Source organism: Emydura macquarii, unplaced genomic scaffold, assembly GCF_026122565.2.
Source record: "Emydura macquarii macquarii isolate MOO-44397 ecotype Brisbane River unplaced genomic scaffold, CSIRO-AGI_Emac_v2 contig_2531, whole genome shotgun sequence".
In the NCBI taxonomy this organism is placed as follows: Eukaryota; Metazoa; Chordata; order Testudines; family Chelidae; genus Emydura; species Emydura macquarii.
Genome location: NW_027132668.1, coordinates 8,089,357 through 8,108,511, shown reverse-complemented (window position 1 = coordinate 8,108,511; position 19,155 = coordinate 8,089,357). Strand labels below are relative to the sequence as shown.

The 19,155-nt window shown below is 38.6% G+C and overlaps 1 protein-coding gene across 2 annotated transcripts in view; it reads left to right on the top strand.

Annotated features, from left to right (window-relative positions):
• Window positions 1-19,155, top strand: part of ATP11A (ATPase phospholipid transporting 11A) — a 231,571-nt gene that overhangs the window by 191,015 nt on the left and 21,401 nt on the right. For both annotated transcript variants that reach the window (XM_067563678.1, XM_067563679.1), the window contains exons 18-25: window positions 1,883-2,064; window positions 3,352-3,603; window positions 5,347-5,521; window positions 7,021-7,123; window positions 7,380-7,525; window positions 8,367-8,426; window positions 10,096-10,223; window positions 12,502-12,637. In XM_067563678.1, the coding sequence (XP_067419779.1) occupies window positions 1,883-2,064; window positions 3,352-3,603; window positions 5,347-5,521; window positions 7,021-7,123; window positions 7,380-7,525; window positions 8,367-8,426; window positions 10,096-10,223; window positions 12,502-12,637 (1,182 nt within the window). The remainder of the gene's footprint in view (window positions 1-1,882; window positions 2,065-3,351; window positions 3,604-5,346; window positions 5,522-7,020; window positions 7,124-7,379; window positions 7,526-8,366; window positions 8,427-10,095; window positions 10,224-12,501; window positions 12,638-19,155) is intronic.

Genomic DNA, 19,155 nt, shown 5'->3' with positions numbered 1-19,155 from the left:
GGAATTATTCTGTGCACTTCCTTATTTCTTTCTTCAACTCTTTTCACCTCTTCAACTCCCAGACTAGTCCCTCTTCAATCTCTCAAGCAATCCGCAATTGTAAGTATCTTTTCCTGCTATTTTTACCATGTCCCTTAATTGGTTCTTTGTGTCTTTCTGTGCAGAGTTAAAATTCTTTGTCACTGAAAGCTTGAGACAACTCCTGCCTACACGTTACTTATCCTCTTGACCCTCTCCACCTTGCACTTTGCAATCTGTCCACTCTTAACTGCTGTTTGTTCCCACTCACTCATTCCTTAAATGAATTACCTCCTCTTCACTCGTCTTCAAATGCCTCCTCAAAACCCATTTCTTTCACCCTGATTTCTGTCATTGTCTTCCACTCCTCTTCTATCTATTCCACCCTTCTTGCACTACCTCAATCTATTTTAAAAAAATCACAGTATAACATGACTTATGTTATCATTTTGTCTTAACCCTTGGCCCTCCTTTCTTGCTTCTTCCTTTGTCTTCATTTTCTTTGTTTGTCTCATTAAGCATCCAGACTCTTTGGGGACTGTGCCTTTTAAAATTCTCAGTAAAGTACCATTTAAAGTACTTGCACTACATAAATATTTAACAATATCTGGCACCAGCAAGAAAGTAATTGATCATACTTGCATCAAAAATGGTCAAAGGGAATTGTTTTTGTTGTACTGCCTTCTGAACATTTATCATTCCACCTGACTTTCAGTCCAATTACTTTGTTGCATTTGCTGAAGTGTAATTTTAATGGAAAAAAAATACCGAGCATAGATTAGATTGTTCACTAGACCAGTTTATAGAATAAAGTAGCTTATTTGGTTTCCTTATGTGAATGAGATACTTGACATCTTATTTTCTTTACTATATGTTTGCTTACTTCTGTTAGAATTAAACTACAATAAATTAAGAAGGGATATGTGCAGTAATATAGGATTGAGATTATCATGACATTGAGAGATTTTGTGCTTAACTGCACAAAATAATATAACTATAATATTTAGTTATCTCAAAATTGGATGATACCTGGCCTTTCAGTGTTTAAGTAATTACTGAAAAACATGCATGAAGTCTTAAACAACTGTTTTATAGCTCTCAACTGTGTCGTCTATTTGTACAGTTTTAGTAACTTTTTCACTTGTACATATTTAAGGATAATCTTTGTAAATTAATCAGAATATTAAATCTTTTTTCTTTTTTAACATAGAAAATATCTAAATATCTAAAATCAGCTGAAAAAATTATAAGCTTGATTCCCTTTTTAATGGTCTTTAGTAAAAGATCAAAAATGTCTACCTACAAATTCAATATTTATGCATATAATATAAGGATCAGCCAAGAGCCAAATTCTGACCCTGCTTGTGCAGCAGCACAAGAGAGATAGAGGGTGAAAAGCACCCCTTTGAACTAGCTACCCACCTTGCAAGATAGCAGCTCAGGAAGGGCAGCAGGCTCCACAAAGCTACTATACTTCCCTCTCTGTGCAGGTAGATGGGAGAGGTGAGGAAGGTGGACATAGCTTTGTATGCCACACTCTCCCTCCCCACCTATCCCTATGCACTCAGTAGGATGACTGCCAGGCAGTGTATACTGCAGTGGTTATAGACCCAATACAATTTACTCCCTACTCGGAGGATCACAATGTCTCTCCCAGGCTGCTCTAGGGGCAGCGTAATATCCAGCTTCCTCTTGCTTCGGGCAGATCATATAGTTATGATCAAGCCCTAAACTGATACAGAGGAGCCAATAGAGGGACTCCTCATATTAATCATAAAATGGTTCTATATTTAGAAATGTTCTTAATGGTGTTTCAGACTTTTACGATATAAACATTGTTCTTTGTTTTTATCATGTTCTTTAGGAGGGACTGCGAACACTGTGTGTTGCATATAAAAAGTTCACACACACAGAGTATGACAGTGTGTGCAGGCTGCTTGAGAATGCAAAGCTGTCCCTTCAGGATCGGGAAAAGAAACTGGCAGAGGCATATGAGCAGATAGAGAAAGATCTTATTTTGCTTGGTGCTACAGCTGTTGAGGACCAGTAAGTATGTTGCTTCGGGTATGTTGAATGATATGTACTGGCAAATGTGATAAATGGGAAGATGTGCCTATTACCAGAGGCACTGAACCTGAAGTGCAATGATTATATCTCTTTTTTTGTTTTAGGCACAAATCTTTATTTGTATCAATCTCAAATAAATTGGCTATCTACAGTCTGTGTTTGCATAATAAATACAGAGAAATCAGTATTTTCAGATAATCCGTGTTGCATATTATTATTTTTAATACTGTTTCTAAAACCTACCACAAATAAAAATGTTTAATATGGCTTATTTCTTTTAGCCACAGATACCATACTAACATAATAATTTGACGAATAACATGTTGAATATTACCCAAGTATTCTATACTCATTTGATTTGAGTCACAAATGGTAATGAACATTTTGGTTTATATAAAAAACAGCATATTCCTAGCATTGATTAATCAAAGACGGTAATGTATAGTCACACAGAGGCCATAATTAAGGTTGCATGAGCTACATTAGTTCTAGCATTTCCTGCGTTTCGAGTTCTTAGCTTAGCGTTCTTTAATATACTTTTTCTGGAGTTTATATATATACACATATAAAATATTTCACACATGTAGAGAAGCACGTACAAAATTCAGCAAGGTTTGGGCAGTTCAGAATATGTTGCTTGGCTTATTCATTTGTCACTAGTTCTGGCTATGAGGGCTGTGGAGCTCCAGGGGAATCTCTCACGTCTCTTGTGACATTCTGGGAACAGCACTGATGTGTGATGAGGCTGGGAGGTGTTCCTGTGTCCCTTCATCTGCTGGAAGGAAGATCATGGAGAAGCAAGTGTCTGAGGAAATGAAGGGAGACTCTTTAGGGGTTTGTGAGAGGAGCAGAAGATACTCTCATTGGGGCCTGTGCAGGGGAGGGAGTGTCAGACTTTCATCACTCAGCAACTTAGATATTTCGTTATTTTTAAAAAAACAACTAGTTGAAGATACTGGATATGCTGTGTGTCTGTACTTCCCCTGGAACTGGTGAGATAAAATATCCTATTCTTTAAGCAATAAAGATGAAAGCAAAAATCTTTGAGCAATTTGAAAATGGCAAGACACATTATTTATAACATGCTGTTCTTTGTCTTTAAGCATTTTCGGATTCCCAGCTATGATTTTCATCATGTTAGAAACTTCTTGTGTCTTAAACCTTTTACTGGAATATTGTTAGTGTCATGGAAATCTTTTAGTTAGGACCCTGAATTTCTCATTTCCAGTCGGTCTATCAATATTTATTGTCAATTGATATCCATAGGCTGCAAGAAAAAGCTGCTGACACTATTGAAGCACTCCAGAAAGCTGGCATTAAAGTTTGGGTTCTGACAGGAGACAAAATGGAGACTGCTGCAGCCACATGCTATGCCTGCAAACTCTTCAGAAGGAACACACAGCTACTTGAGCTAACCACAAAGAAAATTGAGGAACAGAGTTTACATGATGTATTGTTTGACCTAAGCAAAACTGTCCTAAAGCACAGTGGCAGCTTAACCAGGGACAACTTCTCAGGGTATGTAGAAAGTTTAGATTTCAATCCAAGAAAAGATTTATTGGGCATTTCATAATTAATTAAATGGTTGCTAGAACAGCAATGTCAGCTATATATTGTAGTTCAATTTCTGTTGCCAGAGTGTGAATTACTGTATAACTAACACCTAGTGTAAGCTTATGTGCAAGGTTAAATCTTTGCACTTTGTCCTCTGGCTTGTCTTGTGACTTGTATTATTTTAATCACTCCACTGTTAAAAGTAGATCATGGACAAGAATCATGGCTATGAAAAACACACATTTTTATTTTTAAAAGATACTGTAAACACAGTGTTCCTGAATTCATATTTGATGTGCTCTGGGACTTCCCTGATAAGGCCATGGGCTAAGGGGCTTTGTATACTATAATTAAGGAAGCCTTAGAGCACACATGCATGCATCTGGGACACAGCAGGTGCATACACTGCAGGATCTCTTGGACCACATATGAACCTTGAAAGGTTAATGACTTACATATGAAGGTAAAGGAATCAGAAAATATTGAATCATGTTTGTTGGGAGGGTCAATGGAAGATGTGGATGATCTGGGAAAGAGTAGCTGATTTCATCAGTTTAGAATGTGGCAATGGAGGGAAAATGGAATTTGGAAGCAGAAAATGGGTAAATGTCTGAATAAAACTTCAAAAGCTTAAAACTCTGCAAGATTTTTTGTCTGTCTCAAATTTTGGGGGAAAAATCAGTTTCTTGATCCTCTGGACTTAGTAGTGTGTGTATTTGCTTTGTTCTTTTTGTTAATATGAAAACAAATAGCAATTTCACCCTAGTGATAAATTTGCAATAAAGGGGACAGTATCAGGTAGCAAGCATTTTGATATTTTGGCAGAGTATTATGAAACGTAGGTCTTATTGCTTGGAGTCGATGGTCAGTGTTTTTCTCTGTCTCTCACTTCTTAGATGTTAATTCTCTCTGTGTGTCTCTCGTCAAGAATGTGCATGTGTGATCTGTTACATACGTATTTTAACCTTGTATTGCAAAGGTCTTCATGCATAGGCTTCTCTCTGTACCATTTGATTCATGTTTATCTTGAGCCCTTGAATATTATAACCCACTTTTTAACTTTTTATCTTTTATCTCATTTTCCAGTTAATTTTGACTCTGTAGCGTGCTACTTTAATGCTGCTGTCATGTTTAATGTGCCACTTGTAGCAAGGTGCTACATGTGTGAGGGAAATTTTTAATACGTCATTAATTAATCGTTGTAATGGGCAGTTTGGCCCGTCTATTATTTTGGTCAAAAATAAACAAAAGGTTGTGTCTTGGAAGTGGAGACAGAGGGAGATGTTGAAACAAAACTAATATAAATTTAAATGTTTACACTGTTTTGAAAATCACTGATTTTTTTTTTCATTTTTGTTGTAAACAGTCCTTTGCAGTGTTGGAAACCCACGCACAACAGCCTTATCCTAGTGCATGGAAGCCAGAGCATAAATGAAACTGAGTCAATCTAGTTTCATTGTCTAAGCTAGGTGGTGAAAAGCAAAAGTAAATAGGCAGAGTGAGTCAAAAGTAAATTAGAATTTAAAAATATTTTGCTAGGAACAGCGTAGAAGGATTTTCATTTTAAGTATATTAACCTTGATAGTGTCCCTTTTAATGATGCTTTTTGGTAAATAAGTTTGTCACCTTCCCTTTCCAAATCAAAACTCAAAATATATATTATATTTTTACCCTGTAGCTCTTCATTTGCATTTTCTTCCTCCATAGACTTTCAACGGATATGCAAGATTATGGTTTAATTATTGATGGAGCAGCATTATCATTAATAATGAAACCTAGAGAAGATGGGAGCTCTGGTAACTACAGAGAGCGATTTCTTGAAATTTGCAGGAACTGCAGTGCAGTGTTATGCTGTCGAATGGCACCTTTGCAGAAAGCACAGGTTGTGTTTCATGTTCAATTACTTGTTAACTGTACATCTATGTCAATATTGAAAGTCATTATTGTTTGTGACTTATTATGGTAATGTATAATGTTAGTTTTCACTTTTCTATCCTCTAACATGGAAGCAAAAATTAAAAATTAGAAAAAGAATGAAAGGATAATTTCTGCTGGAAAGCAATTAGGTAATGACACGTTAAAAGGGAACTCTGCTGTGCACCTGATTTTTGATTTATGTATATGACGTGCAACTTTTATGGTTGAGACATACTGATAAATGAAACATATTTAATGAACTAATTGCTTCATCTTCTATTCATACTATATGATTCTATTAGAAGAATGAGTTACCTCTTATTCTAGTGTGTTCGTTCTTCTTTTTTAAACACAAATACAGTTGAAATCCAAATAGAATAAGTGGATGGTGTAAACAATTTGAAGGACTTTCTGACTACTGTTTGCTCATTTTATATTAAGTTAAAAGTATTTTTTCACCTTACAGCAGCAGCTCACTGATGTTAACGTAAACATATAAATATTTTCTAGAACAGATATTCCCAAATGGAAAAACTCTGTTGTACATGGAGTTCAGTTTGTAAACAATATTAATAACTGCAAAGGACGTAACTTTAAAGCATGTTGATATTTTAAATGACCTAAAAGCAGGGAACATATGTTGGATCTCCATATCTTTGTTTTAGTGCTCATGTACAGTACACATGCACATTCATTTAGTTTAATTAATGTATGTGGTCACTTTTCTTTTCACCTGGGAAAGTTTGTACAAGTATTTAGTTTGAATAGACAGTTTATTAGAATTATAGTGCTTGCTAGTTATAATCGATGGATCTGTATTCCTATACTTGGTCTTCTATATCCAGAAAGACACACAAGGCTCTATTATCTTTGTTCATTGCCAGGTAAATCCATTTTCATAATCCAAATTGAATATTCATTTTGCCAGTCATGGAATAGATTATGAGATTAATATCCAAGAAAATTATTCTCTTTAAGCAAGAAGAAAAGAAAGGCAACTTTACTGTCTTAGGAGGCATTTGAGAAAGTAACAGCTTTCAATTTTTGTATTTTAGGACTGCACTGAAAATGTACAGTCTGTACCTTTGGAATTATTTTAATTAAAGCTTTCACAGCTTGTAGATTATGACTGTGCATAAGCAAAACTTCTGAATCATTTCTACATTAGTCAGTCTCTTCAACAGCCCCCCTCCTCTCTCTCCCACACCTTTTAAAATGCACTTATAATAATTATAAATCCAGAAGACTATTCATATCCAAGGTTCATTCTATCCAAAGAAAATCTGTTGGTTTTGAATGTATAATAATTGAATTGGACAAAACTGTTTTTCTTCACTTTCACAGACTTTCCTTTGTAAGCATGGTCCTTACATTTAATTAACTGTCCACCAAATGCCATCTCTCAACATAGTAATCAAACTGTAAACATGTCGGAAGAGATTTTTAATGCTAATTCTTTTACAGATTGTAAAATTGATTAAATTATCAAAGGAGCACCCTATCACGTTAGCAATTGGTGATGGAGCAAATGATGTCAGTATGATTCTAGAAGCACACGTTGGGATAGGTAAGTGTGCTGCTTATATTTTAATTTAAAAGGAAATAACAAATATAGTTTAAAAAAAATAAGACATTTCAAAGAATTAATTACCCATTTTCGTAGATAGCGTTTATATTTTATACACTCCAGCTAATTATAAGGTATAATGAAATCTAATAATAGTTCATTAATATCACAACATACCCTGAAATTTTGCTGATATTCATTTGCATGCTTTAAATAATTCTTTAGCTTTCTGAACAGCTTCTAACAACTCTTCTAGGAATCACTGGAAAAGAAGGCCGTCAAGCTGCAAGAAATAGTGACTATGCAATACCTAAATTTAAACATTTGAAAAAAATGTTGCTTGTTCATGGGCATTTCTATTATGTTAGGATATCAGAGCTTGTGCAGTACTTCTTTTATAAGGTAGGATGACATCATATAATCCACAAACATGCATATGGTAATTCCTAACTCTATGTAATAGGGACCCTCAACTATAGAAAATGCTGTAATTCCCCATAGTCTGTTGATTCCTAGATACAAATCCCCAGCTGGTTAGCTCATTGTCACCAGACCCTGAAGCAGACTGGCTTTTATTTATATGTATTGTGTGATCTTTAATATTGTTAAAAATAAAATTCTAATTTTTTATTTAATCTTTACTCCTTTATGTATTCCAGGAACTCCCCCCTCCATTCTCCCCCCCCCCCCCCCCCCCCCACACACACACACACACACACACACACACACACACACACACACACACACACACACCTTCTAGGCTCCATCTGCAGTGGCCTTTTAAATCAAGTCTGAGAAACAGAGTTTTAAAAATTAACGTAATTCTAACTTAAATCAGTTTTTAAGTTCCGTTGACCAGTATGGCTGGGCAAAACGATTTTACTGTTTATGTTCACACTGACTGGCCACTGTAGATCAGAAACTAGTTTACCTGAATCCCATTGTTGATATGACCTTACTTTCCTTCTTATATCTTTCATATGTCCCTGTGTATCATCTCATTTCCCTCCAACTTGACAGTGTAATTGTTATAATTTTTCTTTCATAATGAATTTTTTTCTGTCTATGCTAATGTAAAATGAGAATGTGAATAGCCTATTTCTATAAATCTATCACAACCTTCTCTGTATTCTCTGTACAGTACAATTAGTATTATACAGTATTATAATATACATGGTTATAACAAAGCATGATATATGTTGTTGATCATGCTTCACTTGATAACTCTCACTTTGTCTTCCAGAATGTCTGCTTCATTTTTCCTCAGTTTTTATACCAGTTCTTCTGTGGGTTTTCACAACAGGTGAGTCAGGCCTTTTAATTTTTTCTGCTCATTGTAAAACCATCTTTTTGGCCTTTTTTAGTTAAAAGCATTGGTTCTTACTGGACCAGGTAGGCTGAAAAAAAGCTCCTAGCTTAACTTACAGCTCACTCTAAAGAAGGCTATCACCTTTGGTTAGTGTGGTTTTCAATTGCTCTTTTGACTGTTACTGAAATTAATTAGATGAATTATCAGAAAGGCGATGTTCTTTTCTGAGCCGAAGATTTAATGGAAAACAAATAACTGAAAGTTAGCTAAGGAAAGCAAAATCTCCATGCAAAACGTGCAGTTCAATCTTTCCATTAATTTTTGTTCACTGAGCATGGACAGAAGAAAATCTAAAAGGTGTGGATGTTAACAAGCAGTTTGTCTTTTGAGGTAGGGTTGAAAGTGCAGAAGGCAGCTGGCCTCCTGTGGGGCTCTCTCAGGCTGAGCATGCGGATGTCCATACCATGGAAATCTGTGGTGGGAGAAGGGAAAATAAATAACAGTTTAGGAAAAAGGTACCTAGTTCTCCAAAAGAAAAAAATAAAGTTTTCTTGAGGGAGAGCCAGGTCCTCTTTCTTCTAAGTTGTGTTTCTTTGCTCTTCCCTCGGTTGCTCTCAGCTGTCTAAGTTTGTAGGGAAGGCTCCTTTTCTCCCCTCCCATGAAGTAAGGGAGATAACAAATTCAGGAACTTAGAAGGAAAGGGGACTGTGCCCTTTTCAAAGATTTTCATAGTAGAGCTCCAGTGATCATAAAGAAAGGAATGAAACTATTTTTAATTACAGGGATGCACTGAAACCTATCTAGCATTTTACAAAGCACTGTCTGGTAATACTGGATGTTAAAGCATCTGTTGATTAAATTTAGCTGCAAAATTTGCCATTCTTTTTAATGAAAAATAACACTCTTTTTACATTTAAACAAAGAGCCTTTGTAATAAGGATTTTCTGTGCACATGTTTCAAGGCGTAGGCTGATCATGAGGCAGGGTCTGAAAGAAACTTCACTTTACAGGGGTAAGGTATAGGCTTATTAATGATGATAATAAAAATTATGTACCAAGAATAAGACCCAGACAGGGAGAAGGGGAGAAAAAGATTGGTTCATGCCCAATCCCTCCTGCCAAGGAGCTGACTTGATCCCCCTATTCAAGTTGTTCTCTAGAGCTGCTCTAGCTTAAACTTGCTAGCTACAGCCCCACAAGTGACCATTATGTTGTCTGAGGATTACTGGAATGTAGCAACACTCCAGCCATTACCCCTGAACACATCCCCTACATTGGGTAGGTGAGAGGGCGGTGGAGTGGCTCCAACTGGCTATGCCTGACAGAGATTTCCCCCACCAGGGGAATCAGTTGCCCAGCTAGAACAGCTTTACAACCCCTTTGCGCAGCTGAAACATTGCGAAGGGCCAGAGTATGGGCCACTGACTTTTGTCAGATGAAATTTTGATGAACTTGTTTGCCCGGAGGAACCTGGGTGAATACTGACTTTTATCCTGTCTCAGAAAACAGTCATCCAGAGATGCTATGTGGAATTTGTCTTTGTTTTAAGGAATGTGCTTTTGTGGTTCTAAACAAGATGACCCTCTCCCTTTAAATGAAGCTTAGTATGGTGTATTGTGTTTGAAAATGTAACTGGTTAATATAACTCTTTTTCCATCTGCAGCCTTTATATGATACTGCGTATCTAACACTATACAATATCAGCTTCACATCTCTTCCTATCCTCTTGTACAGTCTAATGGAACAACATGTCAGCACAGACATGCTCAAGAGAGAACCTTCACTGTACAGGTAAAAGTAGTAATTTAGCCCAAAATGTTTGGCTATTCATTTGTATTCATCTTTCTTGGATTATTCCTCTAAAATACACTGAATGATTCAGTACTTCCATGGTGCAGGATATAAGACATGCAACATCATCTAACAATTAGATGCACTGCAGCTGAGATGGTAATGTCAGTGTGCCCAGCTCCTATAATCGGGGATTTATGGTAGCAGTGCCTGGCTGTGTCACTCATGCGTTGTTGCCGCCTCAGGCGGTTCAGATGCCCTAGTCAGACTCATGGTTCTATCAACCATCATGAGCACAACTTCAAGGCCCCTTCCTTCCACTGAGGGGCACTGCTCAACAGTCACCAAAAGGGGAGCACCCACAGGGACGCTCCTCAACGAAGACAGAAGGTTACTCACCTTGTGCAGTAACTGAGGTTCTTTGAGATGGTTGTCCCTGTGGGCGCTCTACTACCTTCCCCCCTCCCCTTTACTTTGGAGTTATATATAAATCATGCTCCGTGGTAGAGAAGGAAGCAATGGACATTATGTAACCACCTGAGGTGGTATGAAATGGCGACAAAGTATGTGCAACCCCGCCAGGCACTGCTGCCATAAATCTCTGATTTAAAAGCACAGGGCACGCACACACCTGCAATTTCTCCCTCCTTTTTAATTAAAGCTTACCTTTACTGGACTCTAATTCCATCAGTCAGTTCCTTGTTTCTTGCAGAGGTCTTGATATAGTCAAAAACCAAAGACATCTTTTATGAAGCAACATGTTAGGCACCACGTGAACAAGTTTCTTTGAACCTCCGAAATGCCCCATAAGCATACATTTTGCTATGTGTTGAAATACTTCAAGCCTGCTTGCAATATGCCATAGTATTTCCTTTGAAACATCCATCAGTTTTACACGTCCCAAGATCCTTTCAGCAGGAGACCAAAATAGTCAACTGCAAAATGTTGACTAGCTTGCAGGACAATAATGGTAAAACTATTTTAGATGACTCTTCTTTGCCAGTTGGATGACCGTCTCTGCCAATGAACTGCATTTGGCCATCCACATTAGGAAGAGTGCCTAGTTTAGATTGCTGTAGCTGCAAAACCTGTGCCTTTTTTTCAGAGTAATAGGAGATGCCCAAAGCCTAAACTTTAAAAGTATGATATGGCTTCAGGTATTTATTTCACAATTGAGTGAACTCTTCTATCCTAAGGGCAATATTACATACTGCTATTGAAAATACTCTCATTTTTATTACACCTTCCAATTTTTTTAAAATACTTGTTTTGGAGAGTGACATTTTTGTTTGGCTTTTGAGAACATAGCGTATCTAATGTGCACTGATCTGCTGAGTTTGTTTTGTCAGTCAATAGCACAGAACTACTGTAGGCCACATGAGACATGTGATGCTATTTTAGCCGTTTATAGTGATATATCCTTTTGAAAAAACTGCTGTTAAATGAATGCGGTAATTTACTCACAATGAGAAATTATTTAAGATAGTCCTGAGCCCAGTTTTTTAAAAGGTTACTTAGGTGAAAATATTGATTGATCAGTGTTAAAAAGGGAGACAGTGTATAAGTGCTTTTCTTTCCAACTACTGTTTATATCTATATAATTCACATTTTCCATTTCACTATGTTCAGTTTTGCTCTGACCCATTTTATGACAGACCGTGTCCCAATTTACCATGTATGAAAATTAAACATATACCATTCAGATTCATGTGTAATGTGGAAAATTTACTATAGCCAAACACTTTTGTCTAGCAAACAATCAATCACATTCTAAAGGAAAGCATTCTAATAATACTCTTTAAGTTGATATACTCTTTGATTCTGGTAGGCGTGATTCCACCTATGTTGTTAACATTCCATACAGTATTAATAAGTTTGTCCTCTACCATTTTTGTTTACAAAGAGAGCCACCTGGAAAAGAAAGCAAAGCCTCTAGAGACCTCTAGTGTTTTAATTTATTATATACATTGGGTCATCCATGCGCACAGCACTTTACAAATCTAACTTGGACTGGTGCAGTACAAATACAGTGTTTTCCATCAGCATGGGAACAGGTAGAACTATAGTTAATGAGCATTGGGGAAGGCTAGGCAAAGTAGTAGATCTTATGGAAGAGATATGAATGTGAAGCTGATAGACACTTATCGCATGGGAAACGTTAGCTGTTCCAAATATGATTTTTTTAAAAATATTTCTTCTCACAGAATAATTCGCTGACTTTGTATTTCTTGGACCTTTTAACATGTCAGTCTAAGTGCACATGTCTTGTTTTATTCAGGGATATCGCCAAGAATGCTCTTCTGCGCTGGCGTGTATTTATTTATTGGACATTCCTGGGAGTGTTTGATGCTGTGGTATTCTTTTTTGGTGCCTATTTCTTGTTTGACAACACAACTGTGACCAGCAATGGACAGGTTAGTGTTTAGTTTGATCAAAATAGACTTGGGAAAAGAAGGAAGTGTAACTTTTTAAAATCCCAAATGTTGTATTATAATTTAAATAGCTTAATTAATTAAAAAATAACCAACTATTGTCATAAAGGCTTCCTGTAGAGATAACTCATCTATGAGTGGCAGTGAGATAGGAAAGCTCTGTAACACTGTGTTTAACAGAAATAGAATTATATAGCTAAAATACTATGTATCAGTAAACAGCATGTGGCTGCATACTACTTAGGGGGAAAAAGTGATAGCCTAAACTCCAGATATCTAGTAAGAATTTACATTATAACTTTGCTATTTCATAATTAGCACCTACTTCATCAATAGCTTGATAATTTGACGCATTTAATTCATTTGTGCATATTTTAAAAAGATAAATGCTTGGGGACCTTGTGATGGGCACTATGCAAGAACCTAAATAGAACAGACTAGAATTACATGTCGAACATTTATATATTTTACATTTAACCATTTAAGATATTCTATTTTTACTTAATGTACAATGACATAAATTTAAAATGTTAAAGAACTTTTTGCATTTTATTTATTTCACATTAACATTTTTGGTCTATTTTATTTGTGTCTTGCTTTTTTTTTTCTTTTTTGTTACTTGCTTCTCTTCCTATCCTCAGCTAATGACAACCAACACTCATATGGTAAGACTACTGTGGTTTTGTCATGATGTGCATTTCCTCTTTCCCTGTTCTTGAACTAAAGAACAGTTAAAATATTTCCTACAAATATTTTCATATGACTTCTGTCCTGATTTATAGAAATATTAGCAGTTTCTGCCTTTTTAATTTCTTTAAAAATTATTAAAGAACAGGGAGTTGTGTTAGAAAGACCATAATTTTTGACAATATTACTTTTCTGCTTTCCTTTGCATTTTGTTATGTTTTCATCAGTGCCTCCTACTCAGCTATTTTATCATATTGAAAATCTCTACTCTATGCAATTTATAATATCTAACATTTCTACAACTTTAGAAAAGATTAATTGAATGACGGTGAGAATACAACAGGGTAATTTTTTTACCCAATTTTAAGTGAAACATATCTGTCCAGAAATGTCAAATGTAATTCTGCATTTACTAGAGAAATAATAGTAGCATGGATATTGACATCCTTGAATGTAATTAACTAAACCAATGTGTGAGAAAAGACAGGAATCTTTTTAAGCTTGCCTGTACGTTGAAAAAATTACCTTTGGGCCATGCAGTATGATCTGTTTCTCCTGTAATTATGTTCTCATTCAGATGTTGAAAACCCTATGTAGTTTCATCTTGGTACTCATAAAATTGTCCCTTTCACAGCTGTGGGAGTTGCATAAACTCTCATTGTTTCAAGGTGCATTGATTCAGAGTCCATCTTGAATCTTTTAGTTCAGTCTTCTTGTGTAGATGAAACCAAGTTATTTTTAACCATATTCCCAAATCACATTAAAGCCTCATCCCAAAATGTTCAAAGTTGAATGCTTAAGCTTAGGTATTCATATTAATGTTAGGCACCTAAATAAGTGGCCTAGTGAGAGAGATGCTGAGTATCCTCATCTCCATTTGAAGTAAAAATTTAAAGGAAGTTCAGCACCATTTGACGATCTGACCTTTTATTTTGGTGTCTAAGTATGGATTTTGGGTGCCTAATTTTAGGCTGCTAGGACTGAAAATGTTGGCTGCCAGGAATAAGTATTATCAACTGAAATATGGACATGAACCTCAACTCTAGGCCATGATTATTTTGAGTGTCCAATATGTGCTAAGTGCTTCACAAAAGCAAGTAAAAGATATGGTCCCTGCTTTGAATGGCTTACAATATCAGTTCAGTATCTCACAACAAGTCAGAGGCAAAAACAAGTGAAAGGGGAGAAGAGAGACAAGTGTGACAATATCATGAAACTACACTAGATGATCCACCTTAGATTCCAAGTAGTTAAAATGGACAACTTCCAGGTAATTGCATAAAGAGGGTATTCTTATTTTTCAGCTTTTCACCCCAAATCTCTACTGCCATCATGGCTGGTAAAAATGTGAGGCAACTTAATATATTTTACTGTGGTGAAAAACTCTAATGTGACAGGCCTGAACATGGCATGACATTCAGCATAAAAATAAATCACAAACCCAAAGCACCTAACTTTATTTAGAAATCTTATTGACAGTCCACTCCAATCTCTAAAGTTATGCACTATTAGAATGTTGGATATCCTTTATCACCCAATAGTTTTTCTCAATAGTTTTTTCTCGTGGCCAGCTGACTGCAAAATGGCTGGCCCATAGCAATTGCCTGACAAGCAAAATTCAGGTGTCCAAGATCTGTCAATAATAATAGTAATCAATTTATTACAGCAGTACTGAGATGCCCCAACTGAATTGTGGACCCCATTGTGTTTAGGCACTGTACAAACACATAGTAAAAGATGTTCTCCCCACTCCCCCTCTCCCCAAAGAGCTTGCAATCTAAACAGAAAAGGCAAAGAATAAGGAAAGGAATGTGACATAGAAACAGTGATTTCAGTTCGTAAATATCATACAAGTTTCACAGTGTGTTTTGTGTGTGCTTGATTTAGGGTGTTAGTGTAGGTTTTTTGAAATTATATTATTAGGGCTACAAAGGTAGGAAAAAGGCAGGAGGGAGGCTGGGTTAATAGGAGCAAAGGAATAGAGACATTGAAGGAAAAGAGAAGAAGAAGAGATGGGAGAGATAGGAGGGAAAGATGAAGAGGAATATGGAGAACAGGGACAGTGAGGTTGGAAGCAGAATGAAAGTGAGGGTAAGGGGGTGGAAGTAGATCATAGGAAATCAGCAAACAGAATACAATATCCCAAATTTCAAATAAAATGTTCACCATCTGGTTCCGGTCCACCTGCTTTTACTGGGAATCTGCTCTTGCCATCCCACACTCTGCTCAGCAATATACATACAAACGCTAAAGCTGGCACCAGATCTTTAGGTTTTTATTGTCAGAGAGGTGACTAGTCCAGCATTTAATTACCAGAAGATCTAATTGCTGGAACAAAGTCAGCACGTGTTGGCATGACCAAGTGATAAGAATGGCCATACTGGGTCTGACCAATGGTCTATCTAGCCCAGTATCCTGTCTTCTGACAGTGGCCAATGGCAGGTGCTTCAGAGGGAATGAATAGAACAGTTAATCATCAAGTGATCTATCTCGTTGGCCATTCCTAAGCAAGTCATCTAAGTAGTGGGGTACTGAGTCCAACCTAGCCTCTCTAATCAAGAAGGGAACTGAAGTCAAGATGGACTTTTCAGAAGTGGCACCCGCAGTAGTATGGCCATAAGCGTGGCCATATCAAAATCAAGTTGATTACCAAAACACAACCTCAGTAAACCAAAGTCCTTCAGGTGTATGGGTTAGAGTATTAAATGCAGAAGGCCTGACTAGTGAATCAAAGGTGTCACATAGGTTTAAGTAAAGAAACTAGATGTATATGGAAGTCTGATTATGAAGGAGCAGACAGTCACTTTAAACCAATGAATGATTGAAATATTAACGTTCTTCGAGTGCTCACTCACAGCGAGTCCATGTTAGGTGTGTGTGCCAACGTGCATGGCTGCTGGAGATTTTTTTGCCTTAGCAATATCCGTAGAGCCAGCTTTGGCGCCCTCTGGAGCCCCGTGCTCATGCAAGAGTATTTTGAAGTGCCGCCAGCCCGGCTCTCCCACAATTCCTTCTTTCTGCCAATGACTGTTTCAGGAGCTCCTTTCTCCCTTGTGATAGCAAGAGCTTTACTCATCATTTACGTTTTATTGACTGTTGTGTATAGTATAGACTGTTGTATATAGTTCTAGTTAGTTTGTTAATAGTTGAGTACATTAGAATCAGTGGTCCCTCTAGGGATGTTCGCCCAGAGATGGGTCATGCCCTGGTCCCCGGGTTTCACAACCCCTTTCCACTTAATGACCTTCATAATAGTTGCCTGAAGTGTTTAGGGGAGAGACACGTCAGAGACAAGAGTAAAATTTGCAAGGGTTTCCAACCGCAAACTAAAAAGGACAGGGATATCTGTCTCAAAGCCCTGTTGATGGAGGTGGCACTTAGACCAGTCTTTGAACCATTCTGCTCTGAACTGGTGTTGAGCATGTCAGTGTTGGTGTGCAGCGCGCCACCAGCACCAAGCCCTTCTTAGCACCGTTTGCCCTTGTCAGTGCCGAAGAAACAGCAGAAGAAGCAATGAGCAGATCAAGGGTGTTCCCCTTTGCCAAAGAAGGATAGGAAGGCAGGGTCGGACCTGTGTCAGGCCAATTGCCTCTAGAGGAGTGGCTGGAGACAATTCCCAGGGTTGCAAGCCCATTAAGGGAACCACCTCTGGAAACAGAAGGGGGCCCCTCCACCTAGTGGTGCCTTCCACTCCACCTAGTGGTGCCTTCCACTTCAATTGGGTAGGGACCTTATGGCCCTTCCGTTGTCACCCACCCCGAGTGCTCGTACCTGAACAACTGAGCTGGTGAAGGCACCGGCCTCCAGGGGAAAACTGGCATTGGGACCACCACAATGGGGCTCTATTCCCAATACTTCCTTATTCCAAAGCCAAAGGAGGTCTCAGACCCATCCTAGACCTGCATCATCTCAACAAGTATCTCAAGAAGTTGAAGTTCCACATGGTCTTCCTGGCCTCCATCATCCCCTCTCTGGATCCAGGCAACTGATATGCCACCCTCGACTTAAATTACTCTTATTTCCAAATTTCAATTTTCCACAGACAGAGGAGGTTCCTCTGTTTCATTGGGGCTAACACCCTTATCAATTTACAGTGCTACCATTTCGCCTTTCATCCTCCCCAAGGGTTTTGATAAAGTGTGTGGCAGTAGTAGCTGCTTACCTGAGGCATCATGGGGTACATATCCATCCTTAACTTGATGACTGGCTCATCGGGGCAAGTCGCAAATCCAGGTCCAGCCTCAATCTGGTACAAGCCATCTGCCAAGATCTGGGCCTGCTCATAAATGAGCAGAAATCAATTCTGTTCCCTATACAAACGATAGAATTTATAGGAGCGGTTCTTGACTCCACACAGGCCAAAGATGTTTTTCTGGAACCTCAGTTCCAAGTCATGATGAACCTCATCACATATGTGCAAGCCCACCCTCTCACAACCACCCGGACGTGCCTCAAGATTTTAGGCCATATGGCAGCTTGTACTTAATGTGGTCCTTCGCGTGCCTTTCCACCTCAGGCCCCTGCAGTCATGGCTAGCGTCAGTCTAAGCCCCAGTCAGGCACAATTTGGACATTGTGGTCACAATTCCCTTGCACATCCTGTCATCCCTAACCTGGTGGACAAACCCTCATTCTGTGTTGAAGGGGATGCCCTTCAAAGGACTATCACCCTCTGCGACATTAGTCTCAGGATTTAGGGTGGAGAGCCCATCTCAACGATCTCTGGACACAGGGGCACTCGTCCCAGTGGGATCGCTCCCGCCACATAAATGTCAGAGAGCTCAAGGCAGTACATCTGGCTTGCCTGCCAGGAGTTCTTCTCTTACCTGTCAGGCAGAGTGGTCCAGATCCTAACAGACTATACCACCATGATGTTTTCCATTACCAAACAAGACGGGGCCCATTCGTCACCCTTGTACCAAGAAGCCCTCCACTTGTGGGACTTTTGCTTGCAGAACGACATTCATATCATGGCCTCCATCGCCAGGAATGCACTGGTGGATCTCTTCGGCAGATTCTTTTTGTCTCACCGCAAATGGTCTCTCCACCTGGAGGTTGCCATCATGATCTTCCAAAGGTGGGGAAAGTTGACCTGTTTGTGTCCAGATTCTGCTTACTCCACGGGCTCACCAAGGGCTCTCTATCCGACACCTTCCTGTTCCTGTGGAAAGGGCACTGCTATACACCTTCCCATCAATACCATTGGTTCACAAAGTTCTTTTGAAGATCAAGCTGGACAAGGCAACTGCGATTCTGTTAGTCCCCGCATGGTCATGACAGCACTGGCTTGGCATGTTGCTGGAGCTCTCAGCAGCACCCCCACGGAAGCTTCCACTTTGGTTGGACCTCCTCTCCAAGGACCACACCCAGACCTGGCATCTCTACACCTTCCGGTGTTGCTGAGTGTGGAAGAGCAAGCTTGCTCTATGCATGTTCAGCAGATCCTGATGGGCAGCAGGAAACCTTCCACCAGAGCAACATACCTGGCCAAATAGAGGAGGTATTCCTGTTGGGCCTTGGACCAGAACCTGTTCCCCACCCAGACCTCAATACAGGATGTATTGGACTTCCTATTACATCTCAAGCAGCAAAGCTTAGCCCTCTCATCTCTGAAAGTCCACTTGGAAGCTATTTCAGCTGTCCATCCTCCGGTTCAAGGTAAATCTGTCTTTTTTCATAATATGGTGATCAGATTCCTGAAATGACTGGAGTGGCTTTACCTTCAGGACAGCGATCCAGTGCCAACTTGAGACCTGAACTTAATGCTATCAAGGGTCACGGTCCCCCCCTTTGAGACATTAGCTTGCTGCTGTC